This window comes from Prionailurus bengalensis, chromosome A1 (genome assembly GCF_016509475.1).
Source record: "Prionailurus bengalensis isolate Pbe53 chromosome A1, Fcat_Pben_1.1_paternal_pri, whole genome shotgun sequence".
Classification (NCBI taxonomy): Eukaryota; Metazoa; Chordata; class Mammalia; order Carnivora; family Felidae; genus Prionailurus; species Prionailurus bengalensis.
In genome coordinates, this window is record NC_057343.1 from 181,151,037 (window position 1) to 181,169,565 (window position 18,529).

The window sequence follows — 18,529 nt, forward strand, 5'->3', positions numbered from 1 at the left end:
ATTATCACACAGATAATCTAAACTTTCCATGCCTTTCTAACATCTCCTTAGCTTGATGCTAAAAGTGTCTCCTGGGGGGAAAAAAAAGTGTCTCCTTTTGCACCCAGAGTTTCATTATCTGTATTCTCCTAGTCTCTGAGTTCCAGAATTTAGAAATGGCGGGGAGGAAGAGGAGAAGATGTTCTTGGAGACATGTTCTTGTCGGCACACAGCCCTTTTCTAGATGGAATCCATTTTCCAAATCTGTTGTACCCTCTGAGACCAGGTTTAAACTCTGTTCCGAAAAACCAAATTATTTGTCTGCTTAGCCTCCCTCCCCAAGTAACTGCTCATTCCCATACTTCAGATTAGCTCACTAAACCCTTTTTAGTTAAAGGCTTTATCTGTGGCTCTTTAGCATGCAAGCCTTTTCTAGTGACATTACTCCTCAAGCACAGTTCTCCACCGAGAGGCAGAGATAGAAGGGTAGGAGTAACAGGGGGAGAGCTCTTCATAATCTAAAGGGACAAACTAGACTTGGGTGGGGGGAAATCCCTATATCTTGAGATTTATTCTCGATCATCCATGAGCCATATGCAATAGCATGAAATCATTTTCACTTACTTTTAATCCATTCAACAAAAATGTTTTTCAGCTGTATGTCAGGGCTTTTGCTCAGCAAAAGTTTCTGACCACACGAAACTGATAATTTACGAAGAAGCCAGCAGAAACGACCATGTTTCCATATAAACTGGACCTTCAGTCAGCACATAGATTAGCAAACGAGCAATCTGTTTAGGTCAAAACTCACTTTTACCTGTGCCTAAATCCCTAATCTGCCTTTAGCTTTTTGGTAAGGTCAGATTTAGCAGTGCCCTGGAATAGTCACTGAGTTAAAGGACCACCAATGTGGATGATCCAGCATTTTGTTAGAGCTTTCTTTTTCAAAGGCAGTAAGAGGTACTTGGAAAAGAGATTGAGTCAGTCACAGATACTCCCTCCTTCCTGATGCTAACAGGAATGGGCCCAAGTGGTAACTGAAAATATAAATTTGGAATCCACCGAAAGAACATGTCAGAAAGTATACTTTCTACCCCCTGTAATTTTTGCTAATTGTACAAGCAGATCTTCACCTATGGGATATTATGCCTCAGAACCTAGGCTACCAGACCACCATCTGGGAGGCAAATGAAGGTGCCCAGGTCAGCAATTAATCATGAAGCAGCCCAAATGCACATACTTCATTTCAGAACAATTCCACAAACACTCCCCCAACCCCTCTGCCTCCCCCTCGCTCACAAGGTTTCATCTCCTAATTGCAAAAGCTTTTTGGCATGGGAATGTCTTTGTGAAGAGGAGAGGACTCAATTTGGGCCATCTCTCTGAAGAAGACACGGGAACAAGGACGCTTCTCCAATTAATCAGCAAATGCTTGGCTCCAGCTTTCGGCCAGAAGATCGATTTACATAAAGCTATTCTCAAGATGAATTTGCCTCCCCCTCTGCTCCCCGTGCACTCCCCTTGTCCAGCCAGCATTAGACGTGCTACTGAGTTTCAGACTGACAGTGTCAGCTACAACAATCAAATTAGGGATGAAAGCCTCAGAGGGATGCCAAGGGAGAGGGACGGAGGGAAAGGAGGGGGTGGGAACAGTATGTCAGCCAGGAGGAGGATGGAATGCAAAGAAATGGGCTCCCTTTCCCCAACTCTATTGGGCAGACACATAGCTTCAGACAAGGGAAAAACAAAACCCTGGTCCCATGCTTTTGAACCAGGTGGATACCCTACACCGCATACTCACACCAGGATTGGTAAATTAAATCAAAACATTTCATTGGGCCTCAAAATTGGCAGAGGACTATCTCAGGTATATAATTAGATCCTTAGACTCTAGTGATTTTCAACATCAGATTTCTGCCTACGATGTAAAAACACCAAAATCTCAGTTATACCTCCTGAATGGTACATGGCAATGGACACACAAGCTGGAGTCAGATGATGATAGTGAGAATCCTAATGATGTTTCCTGAACCAGTTAGTTATGCAGGGATGTCTGGACCAGAACAGAAGGCACAATTGGACTGTTGAGAGCTCCTCATACCTGTCTAATGTAACTACCTTGTTGCTAAATTGTGATAATTCTAGGAATTAGTGAGCTGTTGAGCAGCTCAGCCTCTGTACCATTTGCTGGAGATCATCAGTCAGTTATAATGCTGTCTCATGAACACAAAGAGCCTTAGTTGGCATTACATATGATAATTAAATTAAGAAAGCTTCTGTTTGGACTGGAAGCATTGGTTAACCCTGCCAGCCCTGGAGGGGTGTTGGTTCAGAAAAATGCAAATTAAATCCTAATGGCTGGAAGGAGGTTCTCTGCTCATAGGAGGGATGGCTGAATGACTGGGAGATTTCAAGCCATGGTTTGCTTCCTTAAATCTAAAGCTTTCTATCTTGAATGGTTCCCTTTCACATTTCCTATTGTATACCCACCCCCCATCCCCAAGGAGGCCCACATTGGGCTCCTTTAGATTGGTTCCAACATTTAATACTCTTTTCCTCTCTTGGCAGAGAGTGGGTGCAGAAGTACAACATCCAGCTTCTAGCCTTATTCTAGAGCTTCACTGTCCAATGTAATAGGTGCTAGCCATGTGTAGTTATTGAGCACTTGAAATGTGGCTGGTCTGACTTGACATGTATATAAAATATACACCAGATTCTGAAGATGCGGTATAAAAAATAATGTAAAGTATCTCTTTAATATATTTTTATATTTATTACATGTTGTAATAATATTTTTAGATATATTTGGTTAAGTAGAATACTTTACTGAATTCATTTCACCTGTTTCTTTTCACTGTTTTTAATGCAGCTAATGGAACAAATTAAATTGCTTGGGTGTCTCATGTTATATTTCTGTGGAGGAATGCTGTCCTAGAATTAGCAGATCCTTTCTGGGGGGGTGCTGGCCTCTGTACCCTTCAGGCCCTGGGATGAAGTGTCCTGTTGACTAGCACAGAGGGTTGTTTTTAATTGGGAGAAATTCATTGGGGTGGGCCCTGCATCCCCCATTTCACCCCTCACTTCGTGTCCACAGTCAGCCTGCTTTGCTCATTTCCTTTAACCTGCATGATCCTAATGCATTTAAATTTGTGATTTTTAGAATATCTGTCCATAAAGAGACAGGAAGGATGTACATTAGTGACTAATCGTAGAGCAAACCAATAACCCTAATCTTACATTCAGCCCTCAGTCCCTGTCTAAGTGATACTTAGCTCCATGGTGCTCAAACACCAGGCCTTCATCTGCTTTGGAATGGTCACAGCTTGAGATCTGCCTCAGGGCCTGGCTGCTCATTACCTACCTGCCCTCCAGTGCTCTCTCCCCTCTACTACAACCCTCCTAGAAACCTGGGAAAACATTTGTCTGTGAGGCCCCACCAGAATGTGCTAATCCCAATCGACAGAGTCTTCCCTGCACGTTTAGGAGAGGCCCGGGACAAAATGCTTGGTTTCCTCTTCCTGAATTGCTGGGGTCCTGGGGGAAGTTTTAAGCATCCATGGACTCTTGCTAGGGTCCTGGGGGAAGTTTTAAGCATCCATGGACTCTTCCCCCTGCTAGTTCAGCTTCCAACTGGGCCCCTGGGTGGCTTTGTCAAGTGTGGATTAGATATTGTCACCCTGTTCCCCTTCAGCCTTCTCCTGTGACACTAGTGTCCTGTAAGCATTTTGCCCAAATCCAGCAGGCTCACACCTGAGACACAGGAGACCTTTGCATCTTGGATCCAAAATTTCCCCTAGACGCTTAAGATAGTAGGATGCTATATTTGTTAGCTTTCTGCTAAAAAAAATGAAGATACTGATTTGCGTTTATATACTGCATTCGAGTATAGAAGAAGCACTTGATTTTTCATTACTCTTGATGCTTATCTGGATTTCACAGAAGCACAAGTTGAGGCTCAGAATTGATTGATGCTCTTAAAGACACAGCCCATTAAGTAGCACAGCTGGGGTGTGAACTTGCCACCTAATCCCATGCACAAATCATCCTACCCACATTCTCAAACTTGTTCAAAGTTTACACTCTAAAGCCTATCCCTAGGGTTTCTGATTCAGTAGATCTCGGATGGGTCCCAGAAATCTGCATTAATTTTTTTTATTATGGAAAATTTCACACATACATAAAAGTCAAGCACAAATTATAAATGAACTTCCTTTGCACCTAGCACTCAGCTCTTCAATAAGTATCCATTCATGGCCAATCTTAGTCCATCTATACCTCCACCTACTTCCCCCTCTTCTACATTATTTCAAAGCAAAATCCAGACATCATCACTTAATCCTTAATTATTTCAGTATGTATCTCTCAAAGACAAAGATCTAAATGAAGGGAAACATAACCCACAATACCATTATCCTATCTAAATTATTTTAAGACCAGGGATCTGTATTTTTTTTTGAAGCATCATCACTAAATTCTGATTAGGTAGACCATGAGCCCCACTGCGAGAACAGCTGCCCCGTGCCATGCCAACTCTTAATAACATCTTCAAACTGTCATGATTTTTATCAGACTGTCCACTTTGAAAGACAGAATCAAAGTACTTGATGAAACAAGACTGGATCCCTGAAAGTCCCAGTGATTCGATTGGCATCTTTCCCTTCCCTTTCCCCTGCACTGCCACCCCAAAACTAAAAAGATTTTGAGCCTTGAATAGGTAAAACAAAGCTGTGAATTATTTTCTTTGCTGGTTAGCAATAATCCTCAGTGTAACTTTAGACATAGGGTGTCTTCTTGTTGAAAAGGAAAAAACAGTGAAACTGCAGCTCTTACTTTTGGGGATGTCTAGGTATTTATTTTCCAGTCATTTGTATGAAAAGGTTTGTTTATTTGTATCGGGGGCCGAAGAGAATACAAGCTCCAGGAGAACAGAAACTTGGTTCCGTTTACATCTGTGCCTCAACATGTGACATAGAATAGCATACAGTAGGTGCTAAATTTATTTTCTTGTTGCGTGAAGAGTCTGAGCTGACATTTAATCTGCCAATCTTAAACATCTGAATGGTATGATTAGGACTTTTCGTTTTTTTTTTTAATTTTTTTTAATGTTTTTATTTATTTTTGAGACAGAGAGAGACAGAGCATGAGCAGGGGAGGGGAAGAGAGAGAGGGAGGCACAGAATCTGAAGCAGGCTCCAGGCTCTGAGCTGTCAGCACAGAGCCCGACGTGGGGCTCGAACTCACAGACCGCGAGATCATGACCCGAGCTGAAGTCGAACACTCAGCCAACTGAGCCACCCAGGTGCCCCTGATTAGGACTTTTCTAATGAGATTGTCGGAGAAGGCAGAATGAAAGGAGCTCTTACTGATCTCTTTCATTCAGTGACTTTTTAACATCAAGGAAACAAGCACATAAACTGGTGTGATGAAATATTTAGAAACTAATTGGAGCAGTGGAAAATAATTTTTTGGTCATGTTTTGGTTTTCTGTCCCCCATTGATACTTTGATCCTCTAGATCCCTGAGGCAGGTGGCAGTTCTTTCAGGAAATGGTTCAGTTTTTCCGTCACAATCTCTGTTGGACAAAGGATACCATTGACTAGACACCCAGCCAGAGGTACCAGGACTTGTCAGCTGAGACATATGCTTGGGGCTCACCTGGTTTTGACAGTGACCCAACTGAAGACTTACAATCTTGCTTATTAAGATAAATTGCCTGCATAAGAGATTTACCTTTAAGATAAATCCTCCCCAAAGTTCACACTGTAGAATCCCCAGGGAATAATTTTTCCTGCATGTTTGTCCCTCCCTCCCACTGTATAAAATAAGGTAAGCAAAACAACATCTTTCTCTTCTGTTCTGAGAGCAGAGTGATAATGTCACAGTTACTATAGGAGTTGGGGCTAGGGGGAGCAGGCCTTGTATAAGAAGGCAGCAATTGCGAGTACAAGAACTTTTAGACTCACGGATTATCCATCAGAAATGTTTTAAATCCCTAAATGAGTTTTGATTGATACCTACTGTATCAGTGGGCAGGTTTCCTCCTATTAGGCAGTGAGTGGGAAAGTAATTTTAATACATACTCAGGCCAAAGAGAATCAGAATAGTAATCCACTTCCCTGATCTCAAATCCAATAATGGTTCCAAATAGAAATGCTTTTAGATCATCCCCTCATTTACTTTGGCTAATCAAGGGTTGGTAGTTTTTTTGTTTTTGTTTTTGTTTTTTTTCTTTTTTAAGTTACTAAAAAAGTGCCTGTTGGTCTCAGTGCAAGGTCTGGGGAAGTAGACAAAGAAGGCATCAGATTGCATTGTTCTAATTTCCTTTGGTCACTAAGCTTCTCCCTGTGGCCTCCTGATCTTCGGTCCTGGATATGTCATCTTTCATGAGTGATCTTTTTTTTTTTTTTTTAAATCTTCTGAGAACTTCCTGAATCAGGAGAACTGTCCTTGAAGCCTTCTTATGAATGCTTTGAGATGGATCCCTTGGGTCCCTTTACTGACTCTGGCTCCTATCTCCTGCTTCTTTAGACTTTGCTGGTAAAGGTCATGACTGGGAACCTCCTCAGCAATCTGTCGTTGAGTCTTGGAGTCACCATGTTTAGCCTTATGGAGAGCAGGCAAAGCCCAGCAATTTGTATTTCTCTCGGGTGATCGCTAACCAAGGACTGTCTGATGCAGGGCTACAATGACCCAGATCCCTTGGTTAGAGACAAGGCCAGGACTTTACCTAACTGACCTATAATTATTTCCCTTGTTCATCCTGCTTCCTGCATCCTTTACTAGTCTCTCCCAGGATGCAAGTGTGAATCTATCACTTGGCTAAATGTCAACTTCTTTGAGAGCCCAAACTGAGACAGACCTTCTCTCCTGAATCAAGCTCTCCTCTTTCATTCAAAAGACTCTAGAATCAAATAGGGATACTCCTGTCTAGATGATAGATGAGGGAAACTTCGATTCCTCGCTCAGATTTTATAGAAAGAATATTAGTTAACATTTATGTGTTTTATTCTTTGCATAGTTGTAGGCATATATCCTGAAGAGGATGATAAAGGACGTTTTCGGCAATGTAAAATTCAGGGCTAACTGGGCAGAAAATCCAAGAAATAAATGCCGCCATTCGTTGAATGCCTATAGGATTCCAGGTGATTTGCAAGGTGCATATATATCAATTCCTTTCATCCCCATGATTAACCTAGGAAGTCAGTAAAGCCCCTGCCCTAAAGATGGGGAAACGGAGGCATAGAGCATTTCAGTACCTAGCATGATCATACCGCTAATAAGTGGCCCTCCCCACTTCAGAAACAAGAATTCACCAAGGTTGGGGGAGCTTCTGAACCCCTTCTGGTACATTCAGAATAATTCAAGATTGATATCTAGGAACAAATTTCACCTCCCACAAACTGCCATTTAACACAGACAAGACTTCCGGGTAGCGTGAATGTGACTGAGACCAATGCATTGTCCCCACTGAGCAGAGGAAACTGTTTTCCTGCTTCTCGCCTTGCCATCTTCCCTGGTAAACATGGGGTGGGCAGGGGTGGGGGTGAAGGTGGGGACTGTCATTCACTGTTGCTCTGAGAACAAAGCCTGCCTGACATTGCAGAGAGAGCACTGGGAAGCATTTCAAAGCTCCACTGGAACTAGACAACCTTTCAATCCATTTATCAAAGTGTCTGCAGTTCCCGTTTCAAGGTAGATGAAGCAATAATAAATTTGCAAAGAAAGTTAATCTGTGTCCAAAGCATTTTAGTAAATTAAAAAGGGGGGGTGCTGGCTGGAAGGGGGATATATTGGTGCTTGCCAACTCCTATTTGACTTACTGTCTCCTTAATAAGTCCTCTTTGGTCTTGTGTTTTTGGATGGAATAATCCGTCGGTTAATCATTTTCCGGAAGCAGGAAAATGCACTTTAGCTAATGCAGTCCTCCTTTCTTTCAGAGTCCTAATTATTTAAAAAGGCATCCCAATCCATAGCCCTACTGCCAACCAAGAAAACCTTTCCCACCAGCCATCTTCCTTTATTTCCCCCAGAAAATTTCAGCACACGCCCCTTACCCTCTCACTGTGCTCCAGCCTCATACCTTATATCTAATGTTATTTTTTTTAAAAAGTTCCCTTTCCCTGGTTATTTCTGAACATTTTCCCTCAGGAAGGGCAAGGCACTAAACCCCCAGCAAGCAATTGGCCGGAACTAGGCTCTTGGGCACTACGGATAGATTTTGTTATTTTTACTTAAGTGTCAGCTGAAAATGGTGGCTCTTGTGGCTCTCATGGGTGGTGCTTAGCAATAGCTCCATGCTCTGGCATCACGCTGAGATAAACACACTATTAGGAGCCCTCACAAAGGCCCCAAGATAATTGTGAAGGGACAGTTACCGAAAATGAAGCACCCAGCCCTGAACCCTCCTCCACGCCCCATCAGTAACACCATTAAAGCTGTCAGTTTGTCAGCCCACTGGAGGTATTTATGAAATCAATATACAGTCCTGCAGATGGATGGCAGTGGTATTGTTAGCTGGAGAACAGAGGCTCAATGGAAAATAAAATTAATAAAATTTACAAGCAGATTGTCATGGGAAACAGATAAATTCCCTACAATCCACTGTTTTCCTCGGTTACAGCAGGAGGAAAGCCATGGCAAGGAGGTGGAAAGAAAGCTGTGCTTTTAAATGGGGTCGCTTAAACTGGGAGCAAGACTGGGTGTATTTCCAGCAAGAAAGTAGTGACCAGAAACCTGAGAGGCTGCCCCGTGCAGTTGCAGGGTTTTGCCTGTGTGATGGCTTTTGTGGAGCGTCTCTCAGGAGGTGGGCCAGATTTTTCAGCTAAAATGCTGCTCTCCTCTTTTCAGCCCACCATATGGCAAGTTGGAACCTTTATACAATTGTTATTTCTTCAGGATGTTTGAGGCTACATGTCAACTCATTAAACTCAAAGGCTACATTAAAGTCAAAGGGTTAATGCATTACGGGAGTAGGTGCCCCTTCACCTGGCTTCCAGACATGGTTAGAGCTGACAGTCCAGACCTCTCTCCTGTTTGTTTCCCCTGCCCCTGATTTTGATCATTCCCCCTTGGCCGGCACAGCGGCCCAAGCTGTTTCCCAGAGTGGCCAAAGATAGCGGCCAAGCCTGGGAGGATAGTGGGCAGGGGCTCACTGTCCTGGAGACCAGCCTTCACCTGGCAGAAAAGACTAGACCCATTGTGGTTGCTGGAGCCTTGAGTACAGCCCAGATGCCTGGTGGAAATTGCATTAGTCAGATGACAGGACCTGCACCCCCTTCCCCTGGAGTCTGATGGAGAGCAGAGGAGTGACCTTGGTGAACCTGCCTGACCTCTGCTGTCACCATAGGCTTTGTTCGGTGCCCCGACTCCAGGCTGGAGCCCTGCTCATTGAATCAGGCCTGGCCGGGGGAGCCTGCAGTGGGGCTCCTTGTGCATCTAAATTTATTTACACCGTTGCAGACAGAGGAAACTGGATTTGAGGTGGGGAATACCCTGTTATTCAGCCCCAGAAGCCACTGGTAGTTATATCTGCACCCTACCCCAACTCTGAGCCTTGCGTTGGGGCTTAACAGTGGCCCCAGACAATCCCCAAGTGTCTGAAACTCCAGTCACCCACTCAGAGTGTGGTAGCTCCTCTCAGCAGGTGAGAGCAGGAAAGTGATGCCTCTCTTCTGCTTTCTGTTTTTCCTCCTGCCCCTTCACAAAATGTTAATTTAGATGGCCTAAGTTTCAGTGAAGGATGGTTGTCTGACCTCTCTTTATTTGGAATCCTCTTTAGCTTTAGATTAGGTTCCCGTGGAAACCTAAGTGTAGGAGTGTCCATTGGTACAATCTCCCTCTAGGACGACTCAGCAGTTAAAGACGTTTACCCTGTGACCCAGCACATGCTCCTTATGGGACTTTATACCAAGGAAGTGGCCGAACAATTGTCCCAAAAATGTCTGGGGAGGAAAACCCATCCTCATGTTTCCTTAAATGGCAAATACCCAACAATGTGGGATCGCATAGCCCTCTATACAATTGGATGATATACAGTGATTAAAAATGTTGGCATACATGTACTGTTAATGACATGAACAGATGTTCTCAATATAATAAGTGAAAAAAGAGTTTATGACTGACTATATACTATGAGATCATATTGTGAAATTTATACATATTGCTCCTAATTGGTAACAGTGGTTATGGTCTGGGTAGATGGTTTTGTACCTTAATATCTAAAAGTTTTTGTGTTATTGTCAAAATAATTGAGATATATATCCATATCTATAGATACATGTCCATATGATTGATATGTATGTATATGTTTGTGTGTATGTGTGTAGAGACATGCAGTTATGACTGATTACTCACTGAAATTCCAACCAAGCTTGAGGTATGAATGAAAACAAGTGTATGTGTTTGTTTAGGGGGAAAAGGGGGAAACAAAAAGGAAAAAAAGCTGCATAGGTCTTAGGAAAAAAAACTGAGGCTTTGGGGATTCTTAAAGAGGACCCTGGTATGAGACCCGGGTTTGAGCCAGCTTCAAGGCCTGACACTTTGTCCCTTACCTTTCCTCCTCAAAGCAACACATTAGCACCCTTAATGCTAGATGTGGTGCCCATGGGACCCCCATTTTGGACAGGTTTGTGCAAATGCAATTTGAATTCACCATGGCTGTCACTTAGCTGATCTAGGAGGCCCCCAGGGTGTCTGGGTCTCTAGAATAAACAGAGATGGTCATCCCCCATCAGAAAATCAGGGTTGCCAGGTTCCCTTCCAATCCCAAATGACAAAGGCAGAGAGTCCCTGAGAGATGGGAGACTGAGTGCTGTTGACCCTGAAGTGGGGGAGGGACGGCCTGGGGAAGGGGGGCCAGGGGTCTCTCTGGGAGGTGGCAAAACAGAATTGGGTGCGGTCTGTGTGCAACAAATAACCCAGCGTCTTGGCTCGTGGCCTGGAGGTGCGAGACCACCCACAGAGCCCGCCCTGGAGGCGAGCTGCTCCCGCCTGGTAACCATTTCAGCAAAGGCCATCACTAGAGGAACAATGTGAAGGCTCATAGCAGCCTGGGGCCTGAGACTAAACAGTGCCTCCAACACTCCTGACCGCAGAGGCAGCCTGTGAGAGGTTTTGTTGTCATAATGAGATGCAGATAAAGCCCGGCCTTGGTCGTTAATGCATGTGCCTCTTCTCTTCTTGTTTAGAGATCTGAGCGAAAACCAGATCCTAGGGATCCCGAGGAAGGCATTCCGTGGCATCACCAACGTGAAGAACTTGTAAGTGATGTTTTTTTGGTTTGTTTTTTTTTGGTTTGTTTTTTTTTTTTGCTTCTCTACGGATGTGGCTTTCTGGCCAGAACAGGGGTGAGGGACGGGACAGGAAGGTGGTGTCACTGTGCTATGTGCTGCCTTGGTGCAGACGCCTTTGAGACAGATTGAGGGATGTGCCTGAGTGGTTTCCAGGGAACATGCATCAAGTGCCACAACAGCTCCACAGAGTCCTGTTCCTCTCTGGTTTTTCAGCCCCAAGTGTGAGCACTAGAGTCCCGGACCTGGGTCAGAGCTTGGCCTACAGTAACTCTATGGCCTGGGGCTCTACTCAGCTCTTCCCAGGGTCATGATCTTCTGCAAAATGGGGATGATATTCTGGTGGGGGGTGTTGATGCCAATGAGAAAGTGTGCTTAGTACATAGTAAGTGTTCCATAAGTGGGAGCCTTGATGATCATGACCATGATCCTGATGGTAAAGGGGTGGCTGTTACTAATAAGATATTGGAGAGGGCATTGGCACTTGTGTCCCAGGCTGGTGGGGAGACATAGCCAGATCCACTCACCGCACTAGGTGCTTGGTTTTGGGGGGTGTTTTTAGTTTTATTTTGAAGTAATTATTGATTCACAGGAAGTTTCAAAAATACTAGATAGGTCCATGTGCCCTTTTACCCCAGTTTCCTCCCAATGGTAACATCTTACATAACAGTATGATCTCAAAACCAGGAAACTGACATCGGTACAATCCACAGACCTTACTCTTCAGATTTCAGAGTATAACACACACTCATTTGTGTGTGTACATGCACATGCAGTTCTGTGTAATTTTATCACATGCAGATTCTTGTGCCCATTGATAGAGTCAGTGCAGAACTATTCCATCACTACATTTTTTTAACCTGCCAAATAACCCTTGCCATTTTTTGTCTGGTCTCCACTGTTTGCTGTTTAACAGTGAATCCTGGACCATTACTTTCACAAGGAGTGTGCCTTTCAAGTTTTCCACCCATACCACTGTGTCCATGTGTTTAGAGCATGTGTTGGGAGATGGTTTGTCTGGGCAGGCATTTCAGTCCACTGGCCTCCTACGCAGGCTCACATTCAACTTGAGAAGTCTTGGAGGAGGTTTCTTTAAAACTAACTACTTTAGCTATCAGCTTTCCTTATAAGGACTGTAGGGATATTAGTGTCCTGGGATGCTGATGATGGCTTCCAGATACAGGCTACCCGCTTCCCCTGTCCCTGAGAACTTACCGGAAAGCCTTTGGTGTTTAACATGCAAAGTACACAAGAGGGCAGAGGCATCTCAAGGTGAAGGAAGCCTAGGGCAGAGAGGACTTTGCAAGGATCCCACATAGGAAACTTCCCACTGCTTCATCTGGGGGCATTTGCCCAGAAGCAGGAGAAAGCAGGGTGGAGCAGACGAAGCCATGGAGAATATGACTCAACATTGTGCATATAAACCAAAATTAAGAGGTTGTGCTAATTAGCATCCCAGAAAGGCAAGGCAAGAGAGGAACTTAGAGATCCTCTAAAACCCCACAAGTCAACAGTGAGAAAATTGAGGACCAGGAAAGGGCAGTGACTAACTCAAGGTCAATAAGGTTCATGATGGTTGAACCCCAGATTAACATTTTACATATGTAAAGTGGTATATCTGTTCTATCTCATGGCTCTGATTTTAAATGGGCCAGTTAACAACAACAACAACAAAAACATTGCAGTGATGTGTAAGCAGGGCTGTGTAATTACCAACTTCATTTTTGGTTCTCAAGAAAGTGATTAAATCTCATAGTGGTCCACGATAGTTGTTGAATCTGGGGGTTGTTGTTGTTTTCCTGTAATATGTCTAACTTCACAAAGGCCTCAGGAGCTCAAAGATTCAAGATTCTGCAGACACAGATTCCTGAATCACTCAGGAACTACTGTCAGACCCTCCTTCTCCAGGCCATGCATATATTTGTTACTCGAAGGCCTGAACTCAGCTCTGATCTTCTCTTTTATTTCTACCCAGTGTCAGCATGTGGTCCTGGGGTGAGAGGAGGGGCAAATAAACCCACTGCTCAAAGGATGAATTAGCCAACAGAACTAAGTATGTGTGTGTGTGGGGGGGTCGATTACTTTATACTTCTAATCAATTTCATCAGGATACATTTATTGGGCAGAACCTATAAGACCCAAAAGTATAATTCATATTCTCAGGTGGCTTATGGTAAAACTAGGGACAAGAAACACATGTGTACAAGAGAGTTTTTAGTGATTTAACATTCCACATGAAAATTGGCAAATGGGGGGAGAGGCACCTGGGTGGCTCCGTCAGTTAAGCATCCAACTCTTGATTTCAGCTCAGGCCATGATCTCAGAGTCGTGGAATTGAGCCCTGCGTCGGGCTCTGCACTGACTTGGAGCCTTCTTGAGATTCTCTTTCTTTCCTGTGCCACTCTCCCCTACTCATGCATGCTTGCTCTCTCTCTAAAATAAAAATTAAAAGGGTACCTGGGTAGCTTATTTGGTTAAACGTCTGACTTTGGCACAGGTCATGATCTCACAGTTGGTGGGTTCAAGCCCTGTATTGGGCTCTGTGCTGACAGCTCAAAGCCTGGAACCTGCTTTGGATTCTGTGTCTCCCTCTCTCTGCACCCTCCACCCCCACCGCTTGTGCTCTGTCTCTCTCTGTCTCTCAAAAAATGAATAAATGTTAAAAAATATTTTAATAAAAAAAATTAAAATTTAAAAAAGAAAATTGGCAAATGAGTGGCCATGATGCATAGTAAAGGCTTGAGAGCTCAGAGAAGAAAAATGGCTTTAGGGAGTCTAGCCTAAAGGTTAGAAACATAGCTTTGGCAACCTGATAGATCTAGGTCTGATTTTCAGCTATTGTGCATACTGAGTCTATGAACTCAGGCATGTTACTTGATGCTTCTGAGCCTAGATTTCCTCACTGTAGGATGAGGATAAGAATTGTACTTAACCTCCTAGGGTTTTTGTGAAAGTTAATAAAATAGTGAGTATGAATAACTTAGTACTATGCTTGGCACATGGGACATAAAGTTCTAGCTACTGTTACTGCTACATTTCTTTGTTGCTGTTATAATTGTAAAGACTTTACCTGGGCCTAAATGATGATTGGAATTCACAAAGTCAACAAGGCAAATAGTATGTGCAAATACAGAGGTAAACCTGTATAAGGTGTATTCCAAGGACACAGGCAGAGCCATCTTGTGGAGGTGCGGGATTGTGAGGCAGAACAACAGGTGATAAGATCAGGAAGAGTTGGCAAGCCTTGCCTGAAAGGTATATGGATTTTAGATGTAGGTACTGAGAATGTAGATGGCTTCCAACACAGGAAAAGTCATGATGAAAATATTTATTGTGGAAGAGGAGCCTAGGATGGGAAGAGGTGGAAAAAGGAAAGGCTGGGGGCAGGAGATGAGGCTGAGTCCAATGTAAGGGGTCAGGGCTCATGCTTGTAAAAGAGAGCAGTCAGAAGTGAAGGAGGAACCAAAGATGCCAATAGGGGCCAAGTCAACAGAAATGGGCAATCAGTGAGGTATTAGTGGCTGGGGGAAAAAAACTAGAAAATGATGAGTTTCAAGCTCAGATGATACAAGGAATGATAGCAAAGCTCCATAGTCATTCATCATTGCAGCCATCAAAATGTTTTTTGAACCTACTAAATGCCAACTCTGGGAGAAGCCATAGGAAGTAAGATACAGAGATCTGTGAGATTCTTAGAGCTTCCAGTCCACGAAGACTGAAAGGCCAGGAGGAAGAGCCAGACATGAAGATTATAAGTTGGCTGTGAAGTGATGTCAAGTCTTTCCACGGGCAGTGTGGATGGAGCATCTTCTGTGTGCTTGGAAATTGGTGAGCCTGACATCCCATCCTCTTGACCCTGCTGGTGAAATGACTTTGGTCTTTGGGCCACAACCATGTCTACAGTCCCCATCTTCCATGGTTTTAATAAGAGGGATATAGGTGAAATAATCTTACAGCCTTAAGAGAAAATATCATGTGGGTAATTGGAGATATAGGAGCTGAGCTGAAGAGCAAGTTCAAGGAGGGGAAGCATCTGCCTAGAGGTGATAATTGAAGTTATACATTTAAATATGCATTGGTACATGTAAAATAGAAGATGCTTTGCAGAAATTAAGTTTGTATCAAACCTATTAAGGAAACATTCCTCCTCCTACCAGACCTCAATTACCCACATGTAGATAGTCTCTCTTGTGACAAATTTTAAATCTCAGGAATGTACATCCCTTTCATCAGTCTGAGAACCACCTCCCATACCCCCGTCCCCAGCCTTCTCTACTGCCTTGTGTGAGCTCAGGGAATATAACACTGTTCTATTCCTTAAGTAACATAGGAATAGAAGATAAATTACTGGAATATCAGGCTACAAAGTGACAATAATTGGGCCTAACCATGATACCATATGTTAATAATAGAAAGGGGGTGCCTAGGAGGTTCAGTCAGTTAAGCATCCAACTTCGGTTCAGGTCATGATCTCATGGTTTGTGAGTTTGAGCCCTGTGTCGGGCTCTGGGCCGACAGCTCAGCGCCTCGAGCCCACTTTGGATTCTGTGCCTCCCTTTCTCTCTGCTCCTCCCCTGTCTCACACTCTGTTTCTCTCTCCTTCAAAAATAAATAAGCACTTAAAAAAAAGAGAGAGAAGGGGCGCCTGGGTGGCGCAGTCGGTTAAGCGTCCGACTTCAGCCAGGTCACGATCTCACGGTCCGTGAGTTCAAGCCCCGCGTCAGTCTCTGGGCTGATGGCTCAGAGCCTGGAGCCTGTTTCCGATTCTGTGTCTCCCTCTCTCTCTGCCCTTCCCCCATTCATGCTCTGTCTCTCTCTCTGTCCCAAAAAGAAATAAACGTTGAAAAAAAAAATTTAAAAAAAAAATAAAAATAAAAAAAAGAGAGAGAAGAGAAAGTCAAGGATTATCTACTTTTTTTTTTTATAATCTTGTAGTTTTGACATGGATTTTCTTTGCTTGTCCTGACATTACCCTTCAAGAAGGAAGAAACTGTGATATACCCATTTTCCAGATGATAAGATTAAGTTTTGATCAGTGTGTCATTTGGCAAAAGTCAGCAGACAACAGTTGGGCCTAGGCCTCCCCACCTACCCTATCCTTAGTAACAGACCCAACCAGGTTTTAGACACTGTCCATAGACCTTTCTGTCTACTCAGATTCCTCTCCCCTCAGCCATGCTAGCAACAGGAAGAAAGGAAAAGTAACCAAAGAGGCTGCTAGAAAATGAAGGCAAAGAGGCAGGTGTGCAGCTTTTATCAGAGCCAGAGGGCAGGACACAGGTGGTGTTTGAACCCAGTGGGAATGGGTGCTAAAGGGACTTGGCAGCCTGCCCCTGACCCAGCCAGGCAATGGAAGGAAGTCTCTAATTGCTTCCTGCTCCTCAAGAGAAGGGCAAGAAGGTAATTAGCTGGGGATACCACTCTATGCAATTACTAAAAGCTGGTTTTATGGGATGGTTCCACTCTGTTGCCTGTCTGGAAGAGGGAGAGGCGGTATATGTAAAGAGAAGCAGTCAGCTGGACAAACCGATCTGGAGAAAGAACTCTCAGAGAGACCGACCTGTAGATAGAGCAGCATTTAACACAGCGGTAGCAACTGCCTCCCGTATGCACGTGCCATAACAGGTTACGGGACAAAGGCATAGTGAGGGAGAGAGAGAGATAATCAGGAAAACACAGAGATAGGGAAAAAGGAATGAATTGGGAAAAAACAGAGATGACAAGCCACAATCCAACAAAGCATAAGAAAAAGACAAAATCCAGTATAGATTGTTTTTTTAAAAAAAATGTCCCCTTGCCCTATCTTTCTCAGCCGTTGTGTTTTCCTCTGTTTTTCAGTTTCTATTTGCGAGGACTCTGTAGGACATGCATTCCAGAAGGGAAAATCAATAAGCCCTGTCTCTGCCAGCTAGTGGAATTTGGAATTGACGGTTTCAAAACAAAGCTGGGCAGGCGGCCTTTGTGTTCTCTAGTTAGTCTGGGTTGCCGCACTGCCCGAGTCTGCCCTCCCGCTTCCCGAGATTAATGAGGGCTGTCTCCGCCCGCCCGGTGAGCAGCCAGTAATCTTGTGTGAGGGTGAGGGAGGTGTGTGGAGGGACATGAAGCACCCATCCGCTGGTAGCATCCCTGTCTGCGAATCTCGGTGACCATTCATTCTGTCATTGTGCCTGGAACAGAGTTCACGCTCCTGGTCATGCCCTGCAAGACTCTACATGGCTGGGCCCTCCCTCACCCACATCATGCTTCCTGTGCTCCGTTTCATCCCTTGAACAACCCAAGCTCCTTCCCTGCATGGGACGCCAAGCCCTTGGACCTCTATAGGGTCAGTTCCTTCAGATCCTATAGGTCTCAGCTTGAACGTCACCTCCTCAAAGTAGCCTTCACTGACCCACCCAAAGCAGCTCCCCCAGCCCCCACTGTCCCTCCTCTCTATCCCATTACCCAGTTATATTTCTCCAGGGTACTTATTGCCCTCTGAAATTATCTTGTTCATTTATTTGTCAACCTGTCTCTGTATGTCACACAGAATGAACATGTATAGGCAGGGACCCTGCTGCCTCTATCACCGTGGAATCCCCAGTGCCCCAGTGGTTTGTGGCAGAGAGTAAGGTCGACTAAAATGCATCAAATCAATGTTTGTTCATTCATTTCTCAAGTATTTGCAGTTGACCTATTACATATAGGAAATCATGCATGATCATTATAACATTTAATATGAAAATAATATTACAAAATAACAAGATACCCTTCTTGTACTCCAAAAACTCAGTCAGATGAGGGGACAGACTAGTAAATGAGCAGTTGCAGAACATGGGCCAAGACTCCATTGGACGTAAGGATGAAGAGGTGGGAAAGCACCCAGACAGGCCTGATTCTGGCTTCACTCAGGAAGTGACATGAGTTGGGTCTTGAAGGATGAGTAGGAGTTCATGCAAGGGAAGGACTTTGCAGACAGAAGGGGAACCGCATGTAAAAAAAAATCACCCACCTGTGCAAAGGCACAAAGGTGTGTGAAAGAGTTGAGGCTTGTCAGAGAGATTGACGGCTAGAAAATGAGCAACAGAGGCAGTGGAGAGAGATGAGGTTAGTGAGGCAGGGAGTTGGGGCCGGAGGTAGGGAGGACTTTGAATGTCATGATCCATAGCATGAGATCCATGGAAGGGCTTATAATAAGGGAATGGCAAGATCAGATTTTAATTTAAGAAAGACCATGCCGGTGACAGTGGGGAGGACAGACTGCCAAGGGGAGACTCAAGTCCAGT

The 18,529-nt window shown here is 44.2% G+C and overlaps 1 protein-coding gene across 1 annotated transcript in view; it reads left to right on the top strand.

Annotated features, from left to right (window-relative positions):
• SLIT3 (slit guidance ligand 3) overlaps positions 1–18,529 on the top strand; it is a 597,991-nt gene that overhangs the window by 391,693 nt on the left and 187,769 nt on the right. Inside the window, 1 exon segment of the mRNA XM_043596219.1 lies at positions 11,166–11,237. Coding sequence (XP_043452154.1) covers positions 11,166–11,237 — 72 coding nt within the window.